Source organism: Lacerta agilis, chromosome 16 (genome assembly GCF_009819535.1).
Source record: "Lacerta agilis isolate rLacAgi1 chromosome 16, rLacAgi1.pri, whole genome shotgun sequence".
Lineage (NCBI taxonomy): Eukaryota > Metazoa > Chordata > Lepidosauria > Squamata > Lacertidae > Lacerta > Lacerta agilis.
This window is the reverse complement of record NC_046327.1, coordinates 11,343,003-11,368,515: the sequence shown is the minus strand read 5'-3', so window position 1 is coordinate 11,368,515 and position 25,513 is coordinate 11,343,003. Positions and strand designations below refer to the sequence as shown.

The 25,513-nt window shown below is 42.1% G+C and overlaps 1 protein-coding gene across 1 annotated transcript in view; it reads left to right on the top strand.

Annotated features, from left to right (window-relative positions):
• The window catches only part of FREM1 (FRAS1 related extracellular matrix 1), a 72,232-nt gene that overhangs the window by 46,405 nt on the left and 314 nt on the right, over window positions 1–25,513 (top strand). Inside the window, 12 exon segments of the mRNA XM_033173004.1 lie at window positions 3,660–4,074; window positions 5,122–5,323; window positions 7,196–7,340; window positions 11,600–11,729; window positions 13,785–13,857; window positions 16,613–16,762; window positions 19,395–19,624; window positions 21,184–21,231; window positions 21,894–22,059; window positions 22,483–22,634; window positions 23,397–23,512; window positions 24,281–24,366. Of these exon segments, the coding sequence (XP_033028895.1) occupies window positions 3,660–4,074; window positions 5,122–5,323; window positions 7,196–7,340; window positions 11,600–11,729; window positions 13,785–13,857; window positions 16,613–16,762; window positions 19,395–19,624; window positions 21,184–21,231; window positions 21,894–22,059; window positions 22,483–22,634; window positions 23,397–23,512; window positions 24,281–24,366 (1,913 nt within the window).

Genomic DNA, 25,513 nt, shown 5'->3' with positions numbered 1-25,513 from the left:
TACTTATGCCCATATCTTGATTCAGGCAGCACATTTAAGATTATTTTTCTGTGGTTTGAAGAGATATTTTAATTTAATATAGTGTAACAATGTATTTTTACAATTTGAAATTCTTTACTGAAACTCATTGATTAGCAGACACTGATTAATGAAACAAATTTGTATCTATCAACAGTTCTGTGTCGATTTGCTGTCCTCATCTGGGATTTTGCTTTTTTAAAATTAATTAGTAAACTGGGGGAAAGCCAGATTCTGGATTCACACCGTTGTTTTTGTTCCAGTTTAACTAAGATGGTACATATTCATGTTCATATGTATAGATGCATATATGTAGCTACCAGTCTGACTACGTGTGTGTGTTTATACATACCTATAGTTAAATTGGTGTGACATTGCTTATAGACATGCCCAGAGTGTTATGCCCAGACCAGGCACACTTTGACAAGGTATTTTAATGAAGATATACGTGTCTGTTTCAATCACTGTAAAATGATGTTCCTGGCTGTTTGAATTTGGCCAAGCAGTTGGTTATATATTGAGATATAAATACTGTGGCAGATTATTAAAAAATAAAACACCAAGGGCTGGTGACATTTAATTAAATGAGGGTTTAAATGATCAGATTTTTACCGTCCGTTAAGGCACTTTATTTCATCGTAAACCTCGCAGCATTGTTCGATGCTGCTGGCCTGGAAGAGAGATTTGGCAGTGCTTGTTTTGGACAGATGACTTCAAGTGATTAGCAATCTGACATCAGACGCTGGCAGCAGGATGCTAAAAGAACATGCTAATGTCCTCCATTTTGACACGGTGGATCAGTTTTGTAATAAGCTGGCACTATCTCCTGATTCCATTTTTATATTTTAAATGCCATGGCAGATGGTAAGTCCTGCAGCCAGCTCTATTGCCATGAACTAGAGAAAGCCTGAAAACCTTGGTAATGGTGAAATCAAGCCACGTGACTTAGTTCCTAACTAAGCTGGAGAGTTATCCCCCCAAAAAAATTTCATCAGAGTGATGAGAATGTTGGCTGCTTCCCATTCCTGAGGGAAATGTGGAACAGAACTAAACATGGAATAAACAACACGCTGGAAGAAAGGGGCATGGTGTTTCCTTGAAACAAACAACCTCATTGTCTGGGGGGACCTAGCGGGGCACACCATTTGCATGGCAATTGCTAGCCTGCCTTTGAAAGTTGGACCACAGACAATCTATCCTCATGTGCTGAACTGTTTGATGTCCTTTACCTTACTCGGGTTTTGGATTAGTATATCTGTGGGTCTTTCTGAAGCAAGAATCTAATAAATCTTTAGTACAGTGGTACCTCAGGTTAAGAACTTAATTCATTCCAGAGGTCCATTCTAGAGGTCCACCGCCACCGCTCGATTTCTGTTCCCATCCTGAGGTAAAGTTATTAATGCAAGGTACTACTTCTGGGTTAGCGGAATCTGTAACCTGAAGCGTCTGTAACCTGAAGCGCCTGTAACCCGAGGTACCACTGTATTAATATTTTTGCATCATGGACAAGCACTATATAGGCCAGGGTCCCCAAACTAAGGCCCGGGGGCCGGATGCGGCCCAATCGCCGTCTAAATCCGGCCCGCGGACGGTCAGGGAATCAGCGTGTTTTTACATGAGTAGAATGTGTCCTTTTATTTAAAATGCTTCTCTGGGTTATTTGTGGGGCATAGGAATTTGTTCATATATTTTTTTTCAAAATATAGTCCGGCCCCCCACAAGGTCTGAGGGACAGTGGTCTGCCCCCCTGCTGAAAAAGTTTGCTGATCCCTGATATAGGCCATATAGGCAATTCTTTGGGGCAGCAGTACTCCGAGGTCTCCAAACTGATTGGGGGTGTATTCCGTGGCAAATTGCCACCGCAGTCCTTTAGGGCAACATGGTCTGAAGTATTTTATCCTAGTGTCAGCTCCTTTTTTATTCATTCCATTCAACTGAGTGGGCAAACTTCCATTTGTTTGTAGGGAATAGGAAAGTGCATCTTCAATCAGGAAAACCTTTCAGGAGAAAACACAGTTCATCCCTCTGGGTGGGTGGAAGTAGTTTTTGTTTATGGTAGGAAAGTTGCTTAACAATTTGGTCCTACCCTCTTCACCCTCAGAATTCACAAAATGCCCTTATACATTCACGGCATTGCTTTCATTCCAGCCAAAGCTGTGATATAACTAAACTGATGACAGGACATCCGTTTTACCACTGGAACAAACATTAGGTCAGTTCAGACAGCTGCTGCGGTTTTTCTCAGGTGGGAATATATTTACCTTCAGTAAATATATTTCTTACTCTTTTAAAGCATCTAGCCTGCCTACTCTATTTCCCATCCGTTTGATGGCATAATGCCTACACACGTTGGTCACCTCTGAATCATCAGTGGAAGTTTTTAGGGCAGTAGCCTGAATATCAGCAGTTTCTTGGGCCAAGAGGTCACGGACACTACAGGCACACGACCCCAATGGTATCAAGGCTTTTTCTGACCTCAAGAGTTCCAGCTCTGGCCTTTGACCTAGGGCTAAGGTGAAATAAGTGATTCGAATATTCATTGGTTTGCATATATGAACAAAATGTCTGTGGCTCAATGCACACCCCAATTAAGATTTGTTCCTGTCTCAAAGGCACTCAGATAGGAGAGCTGCCTGCTGTGACCTTGAAGGCCTTCTGCCGGACAGTTTTTATTTTTATACAAAATAATAGTTCATTGGAGAGAGGAAACTTGGCTGACAACGGTAGCAGACTTTAAATCGGCATTATATTTCTAAATATATAAAATAATAATAATAATAATTGTCCAGTAGCACCTTAGAGACCAACTAAGTTTGTTCTTGGTATAAGCTTTCGTGTGCATGTACACCAAGAAGTGTGCGTGCACATGAAAGCTTATACCAAGAACAAACTTAGTTGGTCTCTGAGGTGCTACTGGACAATTTTTTTTATATACTTTGACTGCGTCAGACCAACATGGCTACCTACCTAAATTATATTTCTAGTAGACCATGTGCAATTGCATACCCTCCAAGTGTCCCCATTTTCCAGGGACAGTCCCAGAATTACAAAAGCCATATTGGCTTCCAGTTTGATCCCGGAATGTCCCTATTACCCTCGCCAGTGCCATCTCTGCTGAGCTAGGGGTAGAGGATGAGTCAGCGCTTTTCCCGAGTTGCGGTTGTAGTGGGGGCTGCCCCTCCATATTCTTTCCATGGCTGTTTCTGCTGGCCTCCTCCCTTGGGCAGCTCATAGCTATGTTCGTATATCAGTTGCACTTCAACATTTTGAAACAAGAGTTGAACACCATAAAAGTGGGATGTCGATCCTTAAAATAAACAAACACTTCCACGGCATTTTGGGGTCACTGAAAAGAAACATAACAGAATACTAGAACATGGGTGCAATGACGTATCTGCATCCTTGTAACCATTCCCACAAATTGCAGTCAATTTATGCAGTTGGTTTGATTGTAAATCATTTGAATGCTGTCTCTTAAGTTGACAGACTTTGTGTGTGCCACTCATGAGTGTAATTCTTTCAGAGACTGGGGGTCTTGATATGTTCTCAGAGTTACCGAGAGGCAAGGCCTTTAGTAAAGGTGTCTGTTATATTTCATTTCAGTAGATGGTGAAACAGGAACACTTGCCTCTTTTTGCCAGATTCATCGTCAGCAATGGACTAAGGACAAGACACGGAGAGTTTGAGATCACCCTGGAGACAGTGGACCAAGCCTTACCCACAGTGGCCAAGAACGAAGGCTTGACCTTACTCGAAGGTGGCATTGCGTTCCTTTCTCCAGACATTCTCCAGCTGTCGGACCCAGACACAGATCCGCAAAACCTCTCCTTTCTCCTAGCACAGCTCCCGCAGTACGGCCAGCTCTTCAACAGAAAGTCTGGCCTATGGCAGCAAAGCTTCAGCCAACAAGATGTGGACAATCTGAACATTGCTTATAGACATGGAGGAGGGGATTCTCGGATTGACAGATTTACATTTGTGGCAACAGATGGAGTGAATGAAGGCTTCATCGTAAATAACAAGGTGCAACTAGAGCCCGTGGCGTTCAGCATCCAGGCAAGTTCCTGCACACACACACACACACACACACACACACACACGTTGACACAATATTATCTTTAGCTGCATTTTGATGCAGGTTTTAGGATTCTATCATGCTGTATTTTATTCTGTTATTTTTAAAAAACAAAAAACCATGCCAGAAGCACTACAGAATGGTGATAGATACGTTCTGTAGAATAAAGAAGTAAACTTAGTGTCCCAAGTTTTGACTGTTAGCTGTTCCATTTCCATACTTTTTTATTAATTTGTTAAAACGTTGGTATTGACAATTTTTGAGATAAAGTACAATAAGAATCAAACTAGTCTACAGAACGTTCTCCCATCCCTTTCACCTGAACCAGAGCCTATCCGCAACCTTACAAGTTGTGACAATTTGCTACATGGCAGGCGAAACCCAAATGGCAACAACTAATCAGCCAAATGGGGGAAATTCCTGCTGTGCCCCTGTCCCGATGACAGGCGACACACGACGGCATAGCAAGGTCAAGCGCACAAGCCCTAAAAGTAGGGAGAGGTGGGCAGGTGTTCTGAATGCACGCACCGAAAGAGGAAGCTCTGGGTCACGTGCGTGGGTATATATAGGTCCCTTAATACATCTAGACTGTGCCCCATTGGCCAGACTGAACCCAGCATTGAGGGACCTTCCAATTGGGTGTTGTGACTGACCAATCGTACCCACCCACAACACAGGGTCTTGGTTTTCTAGGTCTCACCGCAATACGTGCCCTCTTTAAGGGAAGACCTGATATCTCAAGTTTCAGTGTTCTAGGACTTAGATAAGCTAATTCGTCAAACTGGTTTGGGTTTAAGATCCCTGTTTTGATGACATGTATGGCTTTGATGACATGTATGACATGTATGGCTATAAAAGGGCAAGGGTGGGGGAGTGTGTTTCTCCTTCCTTCCTTCCTTCCTTCCTTCCTTCCTTCCTTCCTACCTACCTACCTACCTACCTTCCTTCCATCCTTCCTTCCTACCTTCCTTCTTTCCTTCAAAATCTAACCTTTGATCAGTAATAGTGAGTATTAATTTTTGTTTCAGGTGGACAGCCCAGCCAAAGCAGCACCAGAAATTGTCCATCTTCGTGCTGCTTCAGACGTAGAACTTCTGAAAAATGGCAACTTTGGTATTTACATTACTTCCCGGGCCCTGAAGGCATCAGATTGTGATGGAGATGATGAGCAAATAATTTTCAAGATTTTGCGAGGACCTCGGTATGGCTACTTGCAAAATATAACAACAGGTATAGTGTCATTTCCCCTTTCCACGTAGTTCACAAGATACATTTTTTGTGTTGGGTAGTATTGCAATTGATCCTTCTAAGTAGACTTGTTACAGAAGAAGTTTCCCGGAAACTTTATTTCAGGAGAAGGTGTCAGAAAAGCAGACTGAAATAGACCTCTGCAGAAAAGTGTGTAGGACCCAAGTTTATGGGAGTCATTGACTATTTTCATAACCTAATTATTTCATTTTGCTGTATAACCCAGTTATATTCTATGAACTCAGAGCGGAACTCAGAAATTCATACGATTCCATCCTAAAAAGCAGAAACCACACCTGCAGTATGTGTTGGCTTTTTAATCAAAGTAGTGTGGAACTTAAAAACAAAATACCTCTTCAGATGTTACAAAAAAGTTACTACATGATGAAAAGGCAGCAGTGACAAGTGTGTTAGCTTCACACACAACTTCTCCCCATTTTCATTGCCTTCCACAAGTTGTAGTGCAACTACCAGCAGCAAGGAGCCTCTTGTATTTGTGGAGGCTCCCTGCATGCTGTGGAACCCTGTAAAAATCAGGGCTCTAATTTGCACATGGAGCCCTGAGGCTCTCTGTGGCAAGACGGTTGTCTTCCAACTCATGGAAGGCGACAAAAACAGGAGCAGAGCTAGCACATTCACACACACACACACACACACACACACACACACACCATGTGGTAACTCCCCAATTTTCATAACACCTGAAGAGAACTGGCTTGCCGTGCAACATGGTGCTGTGTTGCGTGAAGCCACATGGCTTGCACATGTGATGTGAGCATTCCATGCAGCAGGCATGAGTGACATCAGCACATCACATGGTATGTATGCCCAGTGTGTGCACATCACTGCAGAATATTGAAGGGCCCAGCCCCCTCCTTGAAAATTTTGAGGGGCCTTCCCCCCTACCCCAATGTCACCCCTGACCATAAGGTCCATGTGGTAGGGAAGAAATGCTGTGAAGGCTTGTGGAATTGTATGTGTTGGATGCATCTGAAGACTTTAGGTGCTGTGGCAGGGGCAGGCCTACCATTAGAGGTGGTTGCCTAAGACTGGGATAACATGAAGAAGCAGGAAATGGACAATTATTAAATATATTGTTGTTGTAGGGTGGGGGGTTTTTTGCTGCCAGGGAACGGATGGTGCGGTTCTGCCTCAGGTGCCAAAATAATTTGAACGTCTTGAAGTACCATGCCCCTTGACTTGGGAGTGGCAGGAGCACTGTTTGCTCAGGATATCTCAGGCACCAAGATGGCTGGGGCCATCCCTGGGCCAAGGGAATACCGGTAATAGGAAAACACCCAGACTTGGCTCAATTGAAGATTAGCTGAAGATTTGCCTCAGTGCTTGATGCAGTGAGAGTCACCTCCAATTCCTCAGGGCCCCTTAATATGGTGAGTTATATTTGTTCGTTGGGTATAGTGGATCGATGTCACAATGCCTTATGAGGAACGGCTTAGGGAGCTGGGTATGTTTAGCCTGGAGAAGAGAAGGTAAAGGAGTGATATGATAGCCATGTTCAAATATATAAAAGGATGTCATATAGAGGAGGGTGAAAGGTTGTTTTCTGCTGCTCCAGAGAAGCGGACACGGAGCAATGGATTCAAAGTACAAGAAAGAAGATTCCACCTAAACATTAGGAAGAACTTCCTGACAGTGAGAGCTGTTCGGCAGTGGAATTTGCTACCAAGGAGTGTGGTGGAGTCTCCTTCTTTGGAGGTCTTTAAGCAGAGGCTTGACAGCCATCTGTCAGGAATGCTTTTGATGGTGTTTCCTGCTTGGCAGGGGGTTGGACTGGGTGGCCCTTGTGGTCTCTTCCAACTCTATGATTCTATGATTCTTCATTCATTTCCTCAGGTGGATTTATTCAGCATGAATTCAGTCAGAAGGATTTAAAGAGCAAAACCATACTTTATGTCATTGACCGTTACTGGGAGGGGAATTCAGAAGACCTGGAGATTCAAGTTACCGATCCTGAAGGAAACTCTGCAATGCCTCAGATGTAAGTTAGAGCTTCCTTTCGCCGAACACTTGGATTGCTCGTAGCATTTGTTGTTTGTCTCCTCCCTTAAGTCACTTGCTGAAGGTTTTGAAGCAGAGATTTTTTTACTGGGTCACGGGTTTGTGCAGCAGGATTCTTTACAGAAACTAGAAGGAAGCAGTTAGAAAAAATAATTGTAGGCCTATAAAAAAAAATCTAGAAAGAGAATTGTCTGGGGAGTTGGTGCTATGTTGGCTCTTAGTGATTATGTACATTATACTTAGGACTTTTACGACAGTCAAAGTGTTCCACATACATTAACCTGTAATCCTTACGAACAATTCTGTGTGGATGCCAGGCTAGGGGAAAGTGGCGTGTTGCGGTAAAAGTTGTCAGAGAAAACATTTATGCGACTATAAATGGCAGAAAATAGGTAAATGTGACATTTTACTGTTGAAGTAAGATGAAGACTTTTGAAATACACAGAACTCTTGTTATCAGAGTTTACATACTTGTTCAAGAAAATCTATCAGCTTTATGTAGTGGTATTTAGTTTTTCTCAAAATTAGAAAAGTATTTGGAATTATCTAACATGGCCTTACACCTTCAACCTTGGGATCTGTTTTCATTACTGGAGATTGATCCTGAAACTTTGGAAGGGATGATGAGAAGAATATCCTTGGGCAGTCACAAACCATCTTTCCTCAGATTGAAGAGGAGGATTTCAGAATCAGGCGATTTCACTTCTGGAAAGCAGTTTTTAGCCTTAACATTTCACATTTGTGAAAAGAGCCTGTACTTAAGTATCCAGTGATATTTTCCGTTTGCATAAATATGCAACGGATTGTGGCATAACACCAATCTAACATGTTTTCTTTCTTTCTTTTTTCATTTTCACAGTGTATATGCAAGCATTCAGATTTAGGAAGGTTTATCCTCTTTTCTTACTAAGGCAGTAGTTGTTGACAAGACACACAGTCTTCACAGTAGCAGAGAAGGGCTGGCAAGCTATTTGCCCACTGTGAAATATGACAGAAATAATACTAAGGATGGCAATTATTAGTTATACATGTGCTTGTAAGATGGGAAGTTTGACTGTAAATTAAGCACATTCCATTGCTAAATTGTGCATGTGAAAATTGCATCTAGATGCAGTTTTCTGCAGCTAGAGGTCACTCTAGATCTAGGTTGGTAACATGTCCCAAATATATGGAATGATTTTCAGTGAGTTTTTTTATAAAAAAAAAAAAAAAAAACTTCACATAACACAGTAAGTAAGTAAAACTTTAATACGGTCAAAAAACAGCAGAAAAATAATACAATTCAATTCATAAGTTAAATTTCTATATTTTATAATAATATTGAATATTACACAATTTTAAAATTGACTATTAAAAGCGTGGCTATTAAAAGCTGAGTCTCTGTCACCTCTCCAACTGTTATGGGTTACTTGGGATCATTATCTTTGGTGATTGCTTTCATCATGGCATGCTTCACATAACAAAAGGATGTAAGCTATGTGTTGAAACATCCCTCCAAACTCTTTCTTCCATCTAATTATATTTAACTACTGTAACTGCTGCCTGCAAATGCTCTGTTTATGGTAGTGGTGGCAAATAAAGAAGGTAGCAGTGCAAATCCAATTGCAGCACAAGTGATTTGAGTGGGTGTGTAAAACAGTGTGAATCTAAGGAAGATTCCTGCGGGTCCTGGGACATTTTGAGTTGAATTAGCACCACATCTGGGGGACGCTTCGCTTGCTTGTTTAAATACCATTTACTCTAATTGGTTTATGCTGCACCTACAGGTGAAACTCGAAAAAATTAGAATATCGTGGAAAAGTCCATTTATGTAAGCAATTGTTTTCATTAGCCACTGGAGTTTAATATACGAGATAGACTCGTGGCATGCAAAGTGAGATATGTCAAGCCTTTATTTGTTATAATTGTGGTGATTATGGTGTGCAGCTGATGAAAACCCCAATGTTGAAATTGTTAATTTGGGGTTCTCATCAGCTGTACACCATAATAATCACAATTATAACAAATAAAGGCTTGACATGTCTCGCTTTGCATGTCATGAGTCCATCTCATATATTAGTTTCACCTTTTAAGTTGAATTACTGGAAGAAATAAACCTCTCCGCGATATTCTAATTTTTTGAGTTTCACTTGTATATACTTCCACTCAATCAAACAAAAATTGGGCATGCAGTTCTGTCTGTTTTGTGTGTGCAACCCATTTTCTATTTTGCTGTTCTTTTTTTAACTTGGAAGGGTTTTAAATCATATCAGATCTTTTAGATACGAAATTTAGTGTAACTGAACCAAGCTTTCTGGAGCAGAAACCTTGGTGGATATAACCAGGGCATTTTTTCCAGCTGGAACACAGTTCTGGCACCTCTCAGGTGGACGCCATTGCCATTTTAAGAGAACAAGGGAGGAGGTGTTCACGATGAGTTCCAGCACCTCTTTTTCTGGAAAGATAACACTCAAGCATTAATTTTGGGGGCACATGGAAATGGTGATGTGTAAAGAAATCACTTCCATTCCATAACTGGCCACTAGATGACTCTGCATTCAGCCTTTAAAAAAGTATTGCTAAACTATAAATGAGGAATAGTGACTTTGCTCCAAACTGTTGAGATCTTACAGGCAGTTCCATATGTGGGGTGCAGAAGATATTTATGCCTCAGGTTTCATCCAACAGAAGTTGCTGCCCAGAAGATTTTTAATCAATGGGAAGCCATAGATTCTGAGCAGCCTACTGGTGCCACAGGGAGTAGAAAGATTGGAAACTAGATTCAGACCACTCGTCCATCAGTATTGTCAGTATTGTCTACACTGGATGGCAGTATCCCTTCAGGATTTCAGATAAAGGTAGAATTTGGCACTCTCATATGAGAGTAAGGTAAAGGTAAAGGGACCCCTGACCATTAGGTCCAGTCACGACTCTGGGGTTGCGGCGCTCATTTCGCGTTACTGGCCGAGGGAGCTGGCGTACAGCTTCCAGGTCATGTGGCCAGCATGACAAAGCCGCTTCTGGCGAACCAGGACAGCGCACGGAAACGCCGTTTACCTTCCCGCCACAGCAGTACCTATTTATCTACTTGCACTTTTGACGTGCTTTCAAACTGCACATGGGCAGGAGCTGGGACCGAGCAACGGGAGCTCACCCCGTCGCAGGGATTCGAACCGCCAACCTTCTGATCAGCAAGCCTTAGGCTCTGTGGTTTAACCCACAGCGCCACCCGCGTCCTCATATGAGAGTAGGAAGGCCTTTGAGTCTGACTATGGCATATTGCTACCTACTTTTACAATGCTGCTCTCTTGCCTGTCTCAGCAGAGTGGAGGTAATAATAATAATAATAATAATAATAATAATAATAATAATAATGAATTATTATTTGTACCCGCCCATCTTGCTGGGTTTCCCCAGCCACACTGGGCACCTGCCAACAAAATATTTAAAAAATCAATTAGAAAGGTTGCAAGGACTCAGGCCAGGACAATGGTTGTCTCTATTTTTGTTCTTTAAAGTATGAAACAAATTCCAGTTGCAATGTTTTTTTTAACTCCAGGACAAGGTCCTGTTTCGTTTATTCTTCATCAGCTGTCGTTTCTTAGGTTTTATGGTCAAAGCACAATGAAACACCAAACATTAAAAACTTCCCTAAATAGGCCTGCTTTCAGGTGTCTTCTAAAAGTCAGGAGGCACCAAGGCCTCCTTCTCCAGCCACTGCAATAGGAAGAGAAGCCAGCCATGGAAGCTGTGGGTCCACACTCAGCCTCCTCTGCCACCTGAACATTGGGGGAGGGGCCCTTCCCCAGCCAAATTATTACCCAGGGGGCCCAAAAGAGCTCAGTGAGTTTGCGTGTTTGCCCTAAATGCCTTCCAAAAAACATGGCAACCAGCTGTCACTACTCCCCGGTGAGGGGAATGCATGTCCTGTGCATGCTCAGAGGCACTTCTGTTCCCGTGAATACACATTGCAATTTGAGGACTGAACCTTAACCTGAAAGCACAACCAAGGTTTAGCTCCGGTAAGCCTTTTTATCAAATTAAGTCCTGTTTGCTTCTGTCTTAGGACCAGCTTCCTCCTGAACACAGTGATATATTGGTAGAGGAAGTATGTTTGCACACACAGCAAGAAAGGAATGTCAGCTGTCTTGGATCCTGAACTAGCAGGGACTTCTTTTTGATTTCCTATGCAAATTGCTCCTGTCCTGCACGCCACATACAATGTTTTCTTTCTCTCCCTCTCCACCCCCCACCCAATAGACTGGAACTGAAATGGTCAAAAATTGAAATGGAACAGGATGTTTATGAAGTTTGCGAAAATGTGGAGATGCTGTCTTTGAGGATCGCCCGATCAGGGTACATCACAGATTCTGCCTTTGTTGCAGTGAAGGTAAAAGATAAAAGGAACTGAAAATAAAGCACAGTTTAAGGATGTTGAAGGATTTTCAAAGTGCTAGTTTGCAAAGTGCAGTCCAACACATGTCTGCCCAGAATAAGTCCAATTGACCTACCTTGTGCCAAAAGAACTACCCTGCTCAGGCTTTTGGGGTGCAGTTTTATCCCCTAAGCCAAATGGTGGGTTGTTATTTTGGCCGCTGCCTACTTTGATGTTGATCCCTTCCTAGGGTTGCCAGGTGTCCACTATTTGAGTGGACAGTCCACTTTTTTCACATTATGTTCACTATTTTTTTCCACAAAATAGTGGACATTTTTTTTATTCAAAAGCTTTATGATGAAATGGTATTTTAATACGTGTTAAAATGTTTGTAAGAAAATATGTAATTTAATTTAATTTAACCCCACCCCCACTCGTCCACTATTTTTTAGAAGCAGACCTGGCAACCCTATCCCTTCCATTAAAACAAAATGAATTGTTACCCTCCCCTCAAAAGCTTGGTAGCGTTTATAAACACGCACAAGAAAAATCACATTATGCTTAGCATACACCACTGGTTTTTAAGGGAATAGTAATACACACACACACACCATACCCTCCAACATTTCTCTGATGAAAATGGGGCCATCCCATTCCATAATTATAATTTTACTATTTATACTATTTATTGGGTTGCCCCAGCCACTCTGGGCAGTTTCCAACATATATAAAAACATAGTAAAACATTAAACATTTTTTTAAAAAACCTTCCCTATACAGGATTACCTGCAGACACTCAAGGGTTGAATAACTCCATACCCTCCAACATTTCTCCAATGAAAATAGGGACATCCTCAGGAAAAGCAGGGTCAAATCAGAAACTGAGACAGCTTCTCTAAATCAGGGACACCCTGGAAAATAGGAACACTTAGAGGGTCTGACACATTGGTATCAACAGCCATTGATTGAATACTACTGTATGCAAGAGGTTGTCACAACATTTTGGATTGCTTCATCCGGCAGCATATTAAATGTACATACAAACATGCATGAAAAACGAGGGGGGAAATTGCAACTGTTTACCACTTCTAGTACTTGCCCCATTCCACCCCCCCCCCCAAAAAAATGTGGCATTTTATCTGTCAATTCCAGCATCTTGATGACTCAATGGAAAAAATGCCCACCGTTTGGAAACCTCTTTTAGAATCTCTAAACTCCATCTACTCTTCAGGTGCATGGTCAAAAGCTTCCTCTCCATGATCCAATTCCTAGAGGGAGGATTTTTTTGTGTGGGTTTGAACTGACCTTTAACAGGCTGTAATGAAACACTGTAGACAAATTGTATTGACTTAAGAATTCGTCTGGAGGCTTTGTTGATACAGACTTCTCTGCTAGACCATGGCATTAAGCATAATGGCATACTTACCTTCCTAGGAAAAGTGTTTCCCCTTTCTGAGATAAGGTCTGGGTCTTAGTTGGAAACTGGACAAATCTGTGGGATATTGCAGCCTCATATAACTGTAGTATGTGTAATGCTAGTCAATGCATGAAGGAATTAATACCATAGATCTGTATTGCAAGACTCAGCCAGGGCACACCCCTCACCTGGAAGGAACTCACTGAAATCGGACATGCCTGAGGTTGCTTGCTACAAGCTCCAACCACATGCTTAGATCTATTTCACTATATTCTGTAGCCCAAGATTTCTGCCTGTGTTTACTTGCTACTGTATGTATGAATAAATCCATGAACCTGAATTTTGGAGCTTTGTAAGTAAAGCATTTTAAAACTTACTAAGGTGTGTTCAGTGCTAAGAAGGGTAGAAACAGGGAAGCTCTTTTTCTGACTTTTTAAACTCTGCCGGGGGCTCTCTCTGGCCAGAGAGTGTGCGCTTTAGATCTAGGGATCCAGCCAAGTCATAATCTAGGTACTTATGCCACCTGTAGTTGCAAATACAGAAGTAGGATCATGCTGATTAATTCTGGTGTGGAGTTTTCACAGTTATGTATGCATGTGTGATGCTGTTTCATCCCCTCATACGGTGCATTTTCTGTCCATTTTCTACCTTAGATCAATGAAGTTTCTGCTTCATCAGGAAAGGATTTTACTGTGGCTCCTTCTAAACTTATTCAGTTTGATCCAGGTAAGCTCTGCCTGAGAGGGCAGTAACTTGAAAATTAATTTATTTATTGAAAGTGGTAAACAGAAAGTGTGATATAAACTGACGTTCGGTGCAGACAAAACAGAGGTACTGTGGTGGGAGGTGGGTTTCACCCTGTCTTAATGAGGATGCAATGAGTCCTCAAGCCATTAGATCCAGTCTCCTGGCTTTTTATTGTATTCTATGTTGACATTTTTTTCAATAAAAATTGCTTACAAAAAAAGGAAATGTTTCTTGAGTTTCTTAACTTATCAGTATCTTCTCATTTGTCCAGATGTTTAAGTCGTTATTGATAAATGTCTGTGTGTTCTTTACTGGCTGATTTTACGTGCTTTTAACATGTAACTCTCTTGTTTAGAGTTCTGCCGTTTTAATGTTTTACCATTGGCAATCGGTTGTTTTAATGAACTGTTTTTAATAGCTTGCCACTCTGGGGAGCATTCAGGGAAGGAGAGCAGGAGATATAATTAAAAATTTTAAAAAATGTAAAGGTACCCCTGACCGTTAGCTCCAGTCGCAGATGATCTGGGGTTGCGGCGGTCATCTCGCTCTATAGGCCGAGAGAACCGGCATTTGTCTGAAGACAGCTTCCGTGTCACATGGCCAGCATGACTAAGCCACTAAGCCACTTCTGGAAAACCAGATCAGTGCATGTAAACACCGTTTACCTTCCCGCCACAGCAGTACCTATTTATCTACTTGCACTGGTGTGCTTTCAAAATGCTAGGTTGGCAGGAGCTGGGACTGAGCAATGGGAGCTCACCCCGTCGCGGGGATTCGAACCACCAACCTTCGGATCAGCAAGCCCTAGGCTCTGTGGTTTAGACCACAGTGCCACCCACTCCTTTTTTATAATTAAAATTACAGCTTAGCTTATGCATAAGCCATTCCATCCAAGGCTGTAAGCACCCACACGTTTAAACTACAGTTCCCAGGATCCTTTGGGGGAAGCGATGTGCTTTAAATATATGGTGTGGATGCAGCCCTACACACCAGCTGAAATCATTGCATGTACAAATTGTCTTAAGGGGAAACAGGATCCCTGTATGTTTCTTTCATTTCTGTGACTACCCACAAAGGGGGCTAACAGTCTTGTGGGAAGACTGTTAGTCTGAAACGGCTGCTTTAACACATGTAAGTGACACACCACATGACCCTGCTCCATGACATAGAAAGTCTGTGCCAACTTAGCACCTTTCTGGAGTGCTGGCACTTGAATTTGGTCTTTCCCCATGCCCCATGGTCAGTCCATGCTCTGAGACACTCACAAAAAACTATGGCACCTTTGCAGAGCCCAGCCAGGGTTTAATGGTCTAGGAGGGTGGGAAGCAAGAAAGGCCCAAAGAGGCTTGGCCAAAAGGCTCAGCCTCTTTTCTTTGGCCTTGACCCCATCCCCAGCCGGCCATCCATTGTCCTACCTGGCCGAGGGCAGGTCAAAGGCCAACCTAAGCAGGTGGGTGGCACCCACCCAGGTAAGCTCCGCTTGGTGCTGCAAACCCCACTCACCTGTGTGGAAGGGAGGGCGGAAATGGTCCTTTGCTTTTAAGTTCCAGAGCTGTAGCCTGCCAGCTTCTCCTTCAAGGTTGTGTGAGAAGTTTTGCCACTCTCGCAAGGCTCCCCCCCCCCTTTTTTTTTTTTTTTTGCTTCCTTTCAAATTCCTCTGATATTTTGCCCAGGCAAGAACCTCAGAATTGGCAGAATTGGGTTGTTTTTTAATTTAAAAAATGATAATTGTATAAATAATTTGGAATGTCATTTGGAATGTTTCAATGTGATTTTGATTGGCTGTTGTATTGAAAATTTTAATAAAAATGATTTGGCGAAAAAGAAGAAGAAGAATTGACTTTGCAATTTTGCACGAAGCAAAATTCAGCGGCGATTGTGGTGTTATACCTTCCAATTGATAAAACAAAATAAAATTAAAAATTAAAAACCATAGAGACCAACTAAGATTGTTCTTGGTATGAGCTTTCGTGTGCATGCACACGAAAGCTCATACCAAGAACAAACTTAGTTGGTCTCTAAGGTGCTACTGGAAGGAATTTTTAATTTTGTTTTGTTTTGACTATGGCAGACCAACACGGCTACCTACCTGTAATCTTCCAATTGATGTTTGCTTCCATCAAAACTCCTTGGACCTTTTCACCAACAGAAGCCTCCAATTTTGCCTTAGTATTTGTGGCAACTCAGATTCCCATCTCAATCTTCCTCCTGTGTGATTTTCAGATGCGGCTATATGCAGTACTAGCTACCATTGTCCGTAGACAGTGAGATGCCAAGAAATTATGTGGCGTTTGCAACGAAGACTCCGGCTTTGCAGCAAAGTACTTGACACTGAAAACAGAACTAGTCGTGGATGATTGATAATGACAATATTTCAAAACAATAGTGGATTCTCTGTAATTAAGATTTCAAGATGAGGAGCACTTTTTATTTCTTTTTGAAATTTACATGAAGATCCGGCCCTCCCCCCTGAACTGTCTGCTATTATTCCCCACTCTATAGAAAACAGATCTTTGTTACTGTGTGAATGGAATCATCATTGCTCAGGAACAAATTTGGTCTCTAGTTAGTGTTATTTGGGAAAACCACAGGAGTCCAATCAGTGGGCAGGAGCACAATGGTACATACAAGCTAGTCTGTTGTAGCTGTAGACATGTTAATTAATATATTTCTTCGACACCTAGGTTGATTGAAAAAGCAATTAAAGTGTAATTAAAATGTTTACTTCTGGTAGGGATGTCAACCAAGATGTGGAATATAGCAATTACCTATGACGGATTAGAAGAAGGCGATGAGGTCTTTGAAGTGGTTCTCATCTCTCCTGTGAATGCTGTTCTTGGCAGTAGGACAAAAGCCGCAGTGAAAATTTTGGACTCAAAAGGAGGTATTCTCTTTTGATCTTCTTAATAAAATCTGGACCAATCTTGGCTGATAAGCGACTTATTTTTCAACACATAAATGTTGTTGCTAACACTTACCTTCAGATCAAAATGCTTTGTGTTTTTATTTTAAAAAAGGAAATAGCCTTGACAGTTTCAAACCTTTCCCTCCTCTGGCAATGTCTATTCTTCTTCTGCTTAGGAAGCACAGCTTGAAGGAATCAACGAGAGCAAGAGGGGACAACAGCACTCCCCCTCTCCCCCCCAAAAAAGAGCTTTTTCTAATGGATGGGTTTGATTTTTGGCTTGCAGCATTGCTTCCATGAGAAACCCCTCTTGAGGAACCAGTAATGCTTCCCACCCCATACACACACACACTTTTCTATTAACTATAGAACTTTTTCACTTATTGGACAGGCAATGTATTCCGGGAAAGTCCCTAATTACTATCATATCTTTCTAAAAGGCCATATCGTTAATTAAAAAAAACACATTTACTTAATGTACCTTAAAACAAATGGCTGATTTTTAAAAGAATAATTGCTGGGACTCATCATGGTTTTGGTTGGGTTTTTTTAAGTTCCTTAAAAATTTGCACTCCAGTTGAGCAAGGGCGATCCAATGTGTAGAAACATTGTCTCTGCAAACTGTTTCTTTTGTGTGGCTGGTAATCTTGATCTTAGGTAAAGGTAAAGGTACCCCTGACCGTTAGGTCCAGTCCGTGGACGACTCTGGGGTTGCAGCGCTCATCTCGCTTTAGTGGCCGAGGGAGCTGGCGTTTCTCCGCAGATAGTTTCCGATTCATGTGGCCAGCATGACTAAGCCACTTCTGGCGAACCAGAGCAGCGCACGGAAATGCTGTTTACCTTTCCGCCAGAGTGGTACCTATTTATCTACTTGCACTTTGATGTGCTTTCGAACTGCTAGGTGGGCAGGAGCTGGGGCCGAGCAACGGGAACTCACCCCGTCGCAGGGATTTGAACCGCCAACCTTCCAATCGGCAAGCTCTAAGCTGTGTGGTTTAGACCAGAGTGCCACCCACATCCCTAATCTTGATCTTGATCTTATATTGCATCCAATTGTGCATCTACATTGTGTGATTCATTTGAATGCAAGATGTGCACTGTGGTTCCCATTTGCACTTCAGAGTGGGGACAGGGTTGTGTTGTGCCCTCTGTCTTTTAAGCAGGGTGGGAATGTGAATTCCTATCCACTGACTCAGACCCGTAGTTATGTACCCACGACTCTAGCAGGGTCATGGGCGCATTAGCTGAAGCTCAACAACTCCAAAGCATGTGCATCGTTTTGTGCACGAGACTATATTACGGGCCCATTCCATCTCCTCGCCTGACTGAAGACCATGGTCTATGGCAGAGGGAATCTGCCATACTCTTCCCTGAGATGTAGAAACAAACTATTTGTGAATGGCACCCGGAATGTAGGCTAGGGGTGAGGAACCTTTTCACATTGGCTTTGGAGCAACCTTTGGAGAGTTGCATGCCAATGGTGAGCAGGGCTGGGGCAAAAAGTCAAAACAACAAATGTAAATTTTAACTTTGTACACCAAGCTAGTTCCCCCCCACACACACACCTGCTCCCACCTGCCACCCTGACAAGGAAGAGGCATTGTTAGAATTCAAGGTCACATTCCAGCTACCGGTAGGCAAAACCATGGGGCAGGGCTGGTGAGGGGATATGGCCTGGAGGAAGTGCCAAGCTCCAGGCAGAGAGGCATGGAGACCTAGTTATTCCAGGTCACCTTTCCTAACAGTAAAGCTAGCTTTGAGGCCCTGAACAGTCTCAGTGGATACCTTTATTGACATTATATTTTAAATATGTCTTAATACATTTTTATCTTGTTGTGTATACCGGTACCACCTTGTGAATGCTATGCCCTAAAAAGCAGCCTTGACTATATGTAAACCCAGGTATTGCATGTTCAGTTTGAAGAGAGAGTGTGGTGTCATGTTCCCTGTAGCCTCACTTCTCACAATGAGGGAACCTCCAGAAGGCCCTCAGAGCTCGACCTCAGTGTCCAGGCAGAACGATGGGGGTGGAGACGCTCCTTCAGGTATACAGGGCCAAGACCGTTTCAAAGGAGTTTAAAGGTCAGCACCAACACATTGAATTGTGCTCGAAAACAGACTGGGAGCCAGTGTACTGAGAGATCTGGGTCTAGCTTCCTGCACAGGCCATGGAGCTCACTGGATGACCTTGGATCTATCAGACACTCTGATCCTGACTTACCTCATAGGGTTTTATAAGGATAAAATGGGGAGGGCAACCCCTGAGCAATTGATGTGCCTTGCAAGTCACTCAGAGGGAGAAGAATATGTGTCCATTGCTCCACCATGGAAACTTGATTCTGGTCTATGTGTGTATGAAATTTAAGAAGCAAAGGTTGTTGTTGTTGCTCCTGCTTAGAAAGAACTTCCTTAGAACTTCTAAAATTGCTTTTCAGTTGGCAGACAAAGTTCAGAAACAAGGACTAGTTAAGAAAAGAAAAATAACAAATCAACATCAGATGAAAAATCATCTTACTCCTAATGACAAGCTGTTTCATCGCCCACATCAATGCGACCAGCTATCTGTTTTATATAAAAAGAACTGACCATCTGCCATCTTGTTTGCTTTCAGGTCAGTGCAGCTCATTCCACTCCTCAAGCCAAAACGTTCGCAACTTATGGATGAAAGGAACATTGCTTCCAGGCTCCTCTTCATCTTCCAGGCATGGCACTGTTCATTTGGAAGGGATCCCATTGCCCGCTTCCAAAGAGATGGTAGTGCAGAAAAGGGAGAAATCACCAGAATTCAACTCGGTGAATCTTGCAAGGAGCCGGCTAAGAGCCCTTGGAAATGGCAATATAGTAAGGATTGCTTCTCAAACAGTGGGAGGATACAATCATTCCAAAGTTGGGGTGTGTGTGTGTGTATGTACTTCTGTATGGAAATCTCACGTGATTTTATGATTTGTTTTTAACTGAGCACTGATTAGGTTGGCAACAGTCAGAGATGACAGTCAAGAGCAGTAAAGGTTTTGTGATTAGGGCAGTCTTGGTCTTGGTGTACCCATTTATTTTCTCTTGCTGTGGGTCAAACAGATGTTGCTGGAGTTGGGGTTTTTTTTTAAAAAAGAATGGCAAAGTTTGAAAATCGAAGATATCAGTGCAATTGACATGCACATCATATGACATGATGCTCCTGCCATGTCACCTCCATGTCTTTAGGAAATGTAAAGTCTTGTTGTGCGAAGAAAGAAGCTAGTGAGCAAAGTCCATTCTAGATAAGGCTCTTTTTAAATTTTCTATGCAAATGTTTCCTGGGGTTTGGGGGATCTACATATTGGCCACCTGGGGTCCATTTTCCCCCCCACAACCTAGCTGCCTGGCATCGCTTGGGAATTCTAAGAAATTTTGAAATCAGAGGTGGAAATTGGTGCGTGGTTTTGAAAGGTTCGGCCTGTCACCTTGATTCAAAGTGGCAACCTCGAGTTGAGTTTGGCAACAATATATTGAGGGGCATCCAAACCTAGGGGGGCCAGACAGACAGACAAACAAACCACTTTCCAAACTATATAATAGATTTGGGGATTATTAAAAGCCTGCCTTTCAAATGAGAAATTGCTCCATGTGATAACAGAAGATAAAACTAACCAAATTAGAAACAGGATGTTATGGAATTAGTTACAGGTAGGTAGCCGTGTTCGTCTGCCATAGTCAAAACAAAATAAAATAAAAAATTCCTTCCAGTTGCACCTTAGAGACCAACTAAGTTTGTTCTTGGTATGAGCTTTCGTGTGCATGCACACTTCTTCAGATAACTGAAGAAGTGTGCATGCACACGAAAGGTATTTGAAAGGTATCTGAAGAAGTGTGCATGCACATGAAAGCTCATACCAAGAACAAACTTAGTTGGTCTCTAAGGTGCAACCGTAAGGAAATTTTTATTTTGTTTTGTTTTGTTATGGAATTGTAAGAATCACCATCATCACCACCCCGCTTTTGGAGTTTGGAATGTTCCCTAGGTCAGATTGGTTAATACCCAAATGAGGTGAGTTTCTTATGTCTTACTTAACCTAGATGTGTTTGTTCTACAGTTATTTCTCTAGAGGGCTGCAAATAGTTGTGGCACAATTTGTCCTTCTTAGCTCTATAGGGAGCTATATGGGTAGAAGTTCTTTTGTAGAACCTCCTGTGATCTATGGACTGGTTGGGTGTCCCACCCCTCTTCCTGTTTGCATTACCCATATGTGGGTAGATGAATTATTAGTCAGCCTTAAATGTGTGTGTGTGTGTGTGTGTGTGTGTGTGTGTGTAGACACTCAGGTTGTCACCTCCACTCCCGCCATCTCACTAAAGTACAAAAATTGTATTTTGCTTTCGTTATTAAGAAATGCTGTGAACATTCAATCTTCTTTTCCTTTCAGGTTCGTCCTTCTTTCACTTTTAGAAATGGCACTGGCGTCTTTTTTAAAGTAAGAACATGATTTGCAGCAACATACACCTTTAATCCTTCTTTTGTTATATCTTGCCTGTATATACAACCTGATTAGCGATAGTGACTAAGTTTTTTTAAAGTTATATTCCATTTTAAAGTCATATTTCATTTTACGCTTTTTCCTTTTGGACTAAAATTGCACGCGATGGTAGCGTTTTTAAAGAGGCTCTGCCACCAATCATGTCTGAGACAAGATGGAGGTGAGAAGTGCAGGCCCAGTTTTGGCTCTTTTAAGAGCAAACATGGTATATTAGAAAGGAAGGTATTTTCTCCCTCCCCAGCTCCTGTAACCAAACGACACTTCCTGCAGATGATTTTTCTTCCAGTGAGAAGTGAATATAGTTGGCAGAAAAAAGGACATCATGGAAGACCACCAGGGCGAGGAGTTTAGCAACTCCGTTTGCATGCTCTTCTTAAAATTGGGCCCTCACTCCATTTTATACATGATTTGGGGCAAACCCAGTTTAAAGATGTGATCAAACTGTTGTCATGTGTAATTTGAACCTTAAAGACAGCTTGTATTTAAAAACTCTTTTTAGTTCTGTGACCAAGACAACTTTGCAGCTGACTAGTGAGGAATTATGCTTTCTCTCCATCTATTTTTGTTTGTTGTTTGTTTGGTCATTGTTTCTCATCAAGTACCATGGGATGGCAGTGCTCAGAGTGGAGGATGACAACCCATTGCCTAACAAAAACAAAATGGCAGCCACATCAGTAATTAACCAAAGAGAGCCAAGGAAAAATATGGCTCCCCTCAAGAAAATGGAAGTTCCACAAGCGGACTCTAGCATTCTGGTATCTTCTATTCCCTGTTTGTTTATGCACTGTATTCTGAAAAAGTCAAAACCCCAAAGATGAATATTTAAAGAGACATTTAACTCCTCTGTGTGTGTGTGTGTGTGTGTGTGTGTGTGTGTGTGTGTGTGTGTCTTCTGAAAACAAATTTTTCACCTTAAGAAAACAGTAAAAGCAGTAAAGTTGTGGAGAATATTCCAAGGACGTTCCTGAAAGACCTGAATCACAATCTTCATTGATTTATTCAGGGATGTCATATTTGAGATTGTACAAACATCTTATCAGCAAAAATCTGTCCGGCACAATGTTTTTTAAAAGCTATGCAGAACATTAGCATGAGAAATGCAAGAGACTGTCTTGTAGTGCTGGAGACGGAGACTAAAAAAAATAAATTGATTGTTTTGTCTTTTCTTTTTCTTTTTTTTCTTTTTTGCCAAAAATCCATTTCTCTTTCAGATCCAGAGCCTTTCCTTTCCAAACAGATGCACGCCAGATTTGAAGGGTCTCTTGCATTTTGAAGGAATCACTCAGAAGATGTTTCAGTGTGATGGTCATTCCTGGACGCTGTGGAGTAATGCAGACCAGGTAGAAATCTGCTGGGTGGATGTTTATTTTTATTTATTTTTTTTAAAAAGGAAAATAAATAAATAAAACACAAACTTTAAATTTGTCTCAAAGTAGCCAGTTTTCAGCAAATCTAAAGCAGGATTGTAGAAGCAGACAGACATATACTGTACTGTATAAACTGATTTAATGGATCTGTTTGGTCAAGATTCACTTGTCCCGCTGTTGTACTGGGGCTGCATGCACACCATACATTTACAGCACACAAACACCGCATACAGACCCCTGACAACTGTAGTTTTTTAATGGTACTGGGAATTGTAGCTCTGTGGTGGGTAAACTACGGTTCCCAAGATTCTTTGGGTGAATAAATACTTGCCCAGCCTCAGCCTTGCTGTCACCTACCTCACCCAAGTCCCATCCTGACAACAGTGTCAGGAGGGCAACTTCATGGCTCTAACCCACCATGATCTCTAGGGTCACTGCTGCAGCATTCAAGAATATATTTCAGGGGGTTGGACTAGATGACCCTTGGGGTCCCTTTCAACTCTATGATTGTACGATTCTGTTGCTATTACTTGGGAAAGCAAGCAGTGGTGCAGGACAGAGGGGCTCATGGCAAAAGCTGGAGGAGGTTGAACCCTCCAGCTGATATCCAAATGCCATTGGGGGAGCAGTGAGGCCCAGATTTTCTCTGAGCTAGCTCAGCTTCTGAAGGCCACTTCTTTCAGAAGGTGGGAACACGGAAGGAAATAATTCTGAAATGAGACCATCTAATTCTAGGGTGTTAATATGAAAACCTGCCCTCTTGGTTGGACCTATCATGATGGAAGCTGCTACATCCTGATCACCAATCCAAAAGTCACGTGGACCGTAGCTGCCCAGAATTGCAGGGAACAGTAAGCAGCTCTTATATGTGTATTCCCTGCTGTTTAATGTCCCATCCAGCGTGTTACTGTAGAAATGATACTCTTGCCAGTAAATGATAATACCAAGTTAGATCTGTTTTCCCAAAGGTTTAGGGAGGATGCGAGGGATTTTGGTGTAGAGGATAGGTGGTTAAAGCCCCTATTCCAAACAAAATAGAAAATTCTTTCCAGTAGCACCTTAGAGACCAACTGAGTTTGTTCTTGGTATGAGCTTTCGTGTGCATGCACACTTCTTCAGATACCTATTCCAAAGTTCTCTTTGCAGTTGTTTTGTTTGATCAAAGCCATTGCAGCTTGAGCAAAGTTCCCCCCACCTTTGTTTAACAAAATGTAGATACCACTGGATCGTAAAGAGAACCTTATAATGTGTAGGCATCACAGCTTGTCTCACAATGTGTATCTTTTTCTCAGCATGCCTTCTCAATATTTTTTTTCCAAAAAAAGGGGTTTTAGTGACTTTCAGTTTTGACGTTTGTTATTCATACGCTCGTTGCGATATCGTAACCGTACATCACCCCTTTATCGGCAAAACGGATGCTTCTCCTGGATAGCTCAGTTGGTTAAAATGTGGTGCTGATAATGTCAAGGTTGCAGGTTTGATTCCCATATGGTACAGCTGCATATTCTTGGTATGCATTGGGCTGGACTAGATGATACTCAGGGTCCCTTCCAACTCTACAATTCTTTTTATTCTGTGATTCTGAGTCTAAAAATCCCTCTCTCCTTTGCTGAGCTTAGGTACCATGGCAGTTTAGTAAGCGTGTCTTCTAACTCACACATGCAGTGGTTGTGGGACTTCAGTGGAAGAAGACCTTTTTGGACAGGTAGGTCCGCAACAGACTGTCTACTCTTCAGCCTCTGGCCCCCCATTTCCCTCAAAATATATAGCAACAAGGTTGACAGTTTCCCCCCTCTTCTGGTCTTTAGGATGGTAATTTTCAAATACCATCCTTTCAAAACATTTCCATGCTTAAATTATCTTTGCTGCTGTTCTGTAGAAGGTGAATTTCTGGTCTTCCAAGTTTCTGGCATTGAACTTCCAAGCTCGCAGCTCCATCCTTGGAGCTCTTCAATGGTTTGGCCTTTCTCCCAGCCAGCTTCATTCTTCTGGAGCTTTTCCCTCCTGCCCTAAGAGCTCATGGCTCAGCTTCATATGGCTCAGGATCTAACAGGGAGCAGGCCTTAACCAGATGGCATCACAGCCTGGCCAAGGGTCAGTAGCTGTAGCCAGTTGTTGTGGTTCCTGTTACAGGTACTAAATCTACACTTAAAGCAACTTTTCCTATCCTATTTCCCCTGCTAGTTTTCCATTTTAAATTGGAGTTTGTTTTTACAAGAAATCTCCCCCAATGTAACCCTGTTCTTTGGATTTGCAAGCACACCTTACGTTTTGAAACACATTCAAATTACCCATCCACCAAGAATCCTGGGAACTGTTGTTTATCCCCACAAAGCTACAATCTCCATCACCTTTAACAAATGACCGTTCCCAGGATTCTGTGAATGTGCTTTAAGTGTATGGTATGCATACCCTTCTACATGTCTCCGATGAAATGGGGACATCCCATTTAATAATAATACTAATAATATAATATATAATATAATAATACCTCCACCCATCTGGTGGGTTGCCCCAGCCACTCTGGGTGACTTCCAATATAAATAAAACCATAATAAGCGTTAAATATTTTTAAAAACTTGTTTTATTAAAGGGCTGCCTTCAGATCTCTTCTAAAGGTTGTATAGGTCCTTATCTGCTTAGCTGGGGGGTCTCATAATACCTACCCTCCAACATTTCTCCAATGAAAATAGGAGCATCCTAAGGAAAAGCAAGACATTCCAGGTTCAATTCGGAAACGAGGACAGGTGTTTTTTTTTGTAAATCTGGGACTGTCCCTGGAAAATAGGGACACTTGGAGGGTCTGGGTATGTATGCAGCCTAAGAATATTGTGAGAGACAGGTCAAGTTGT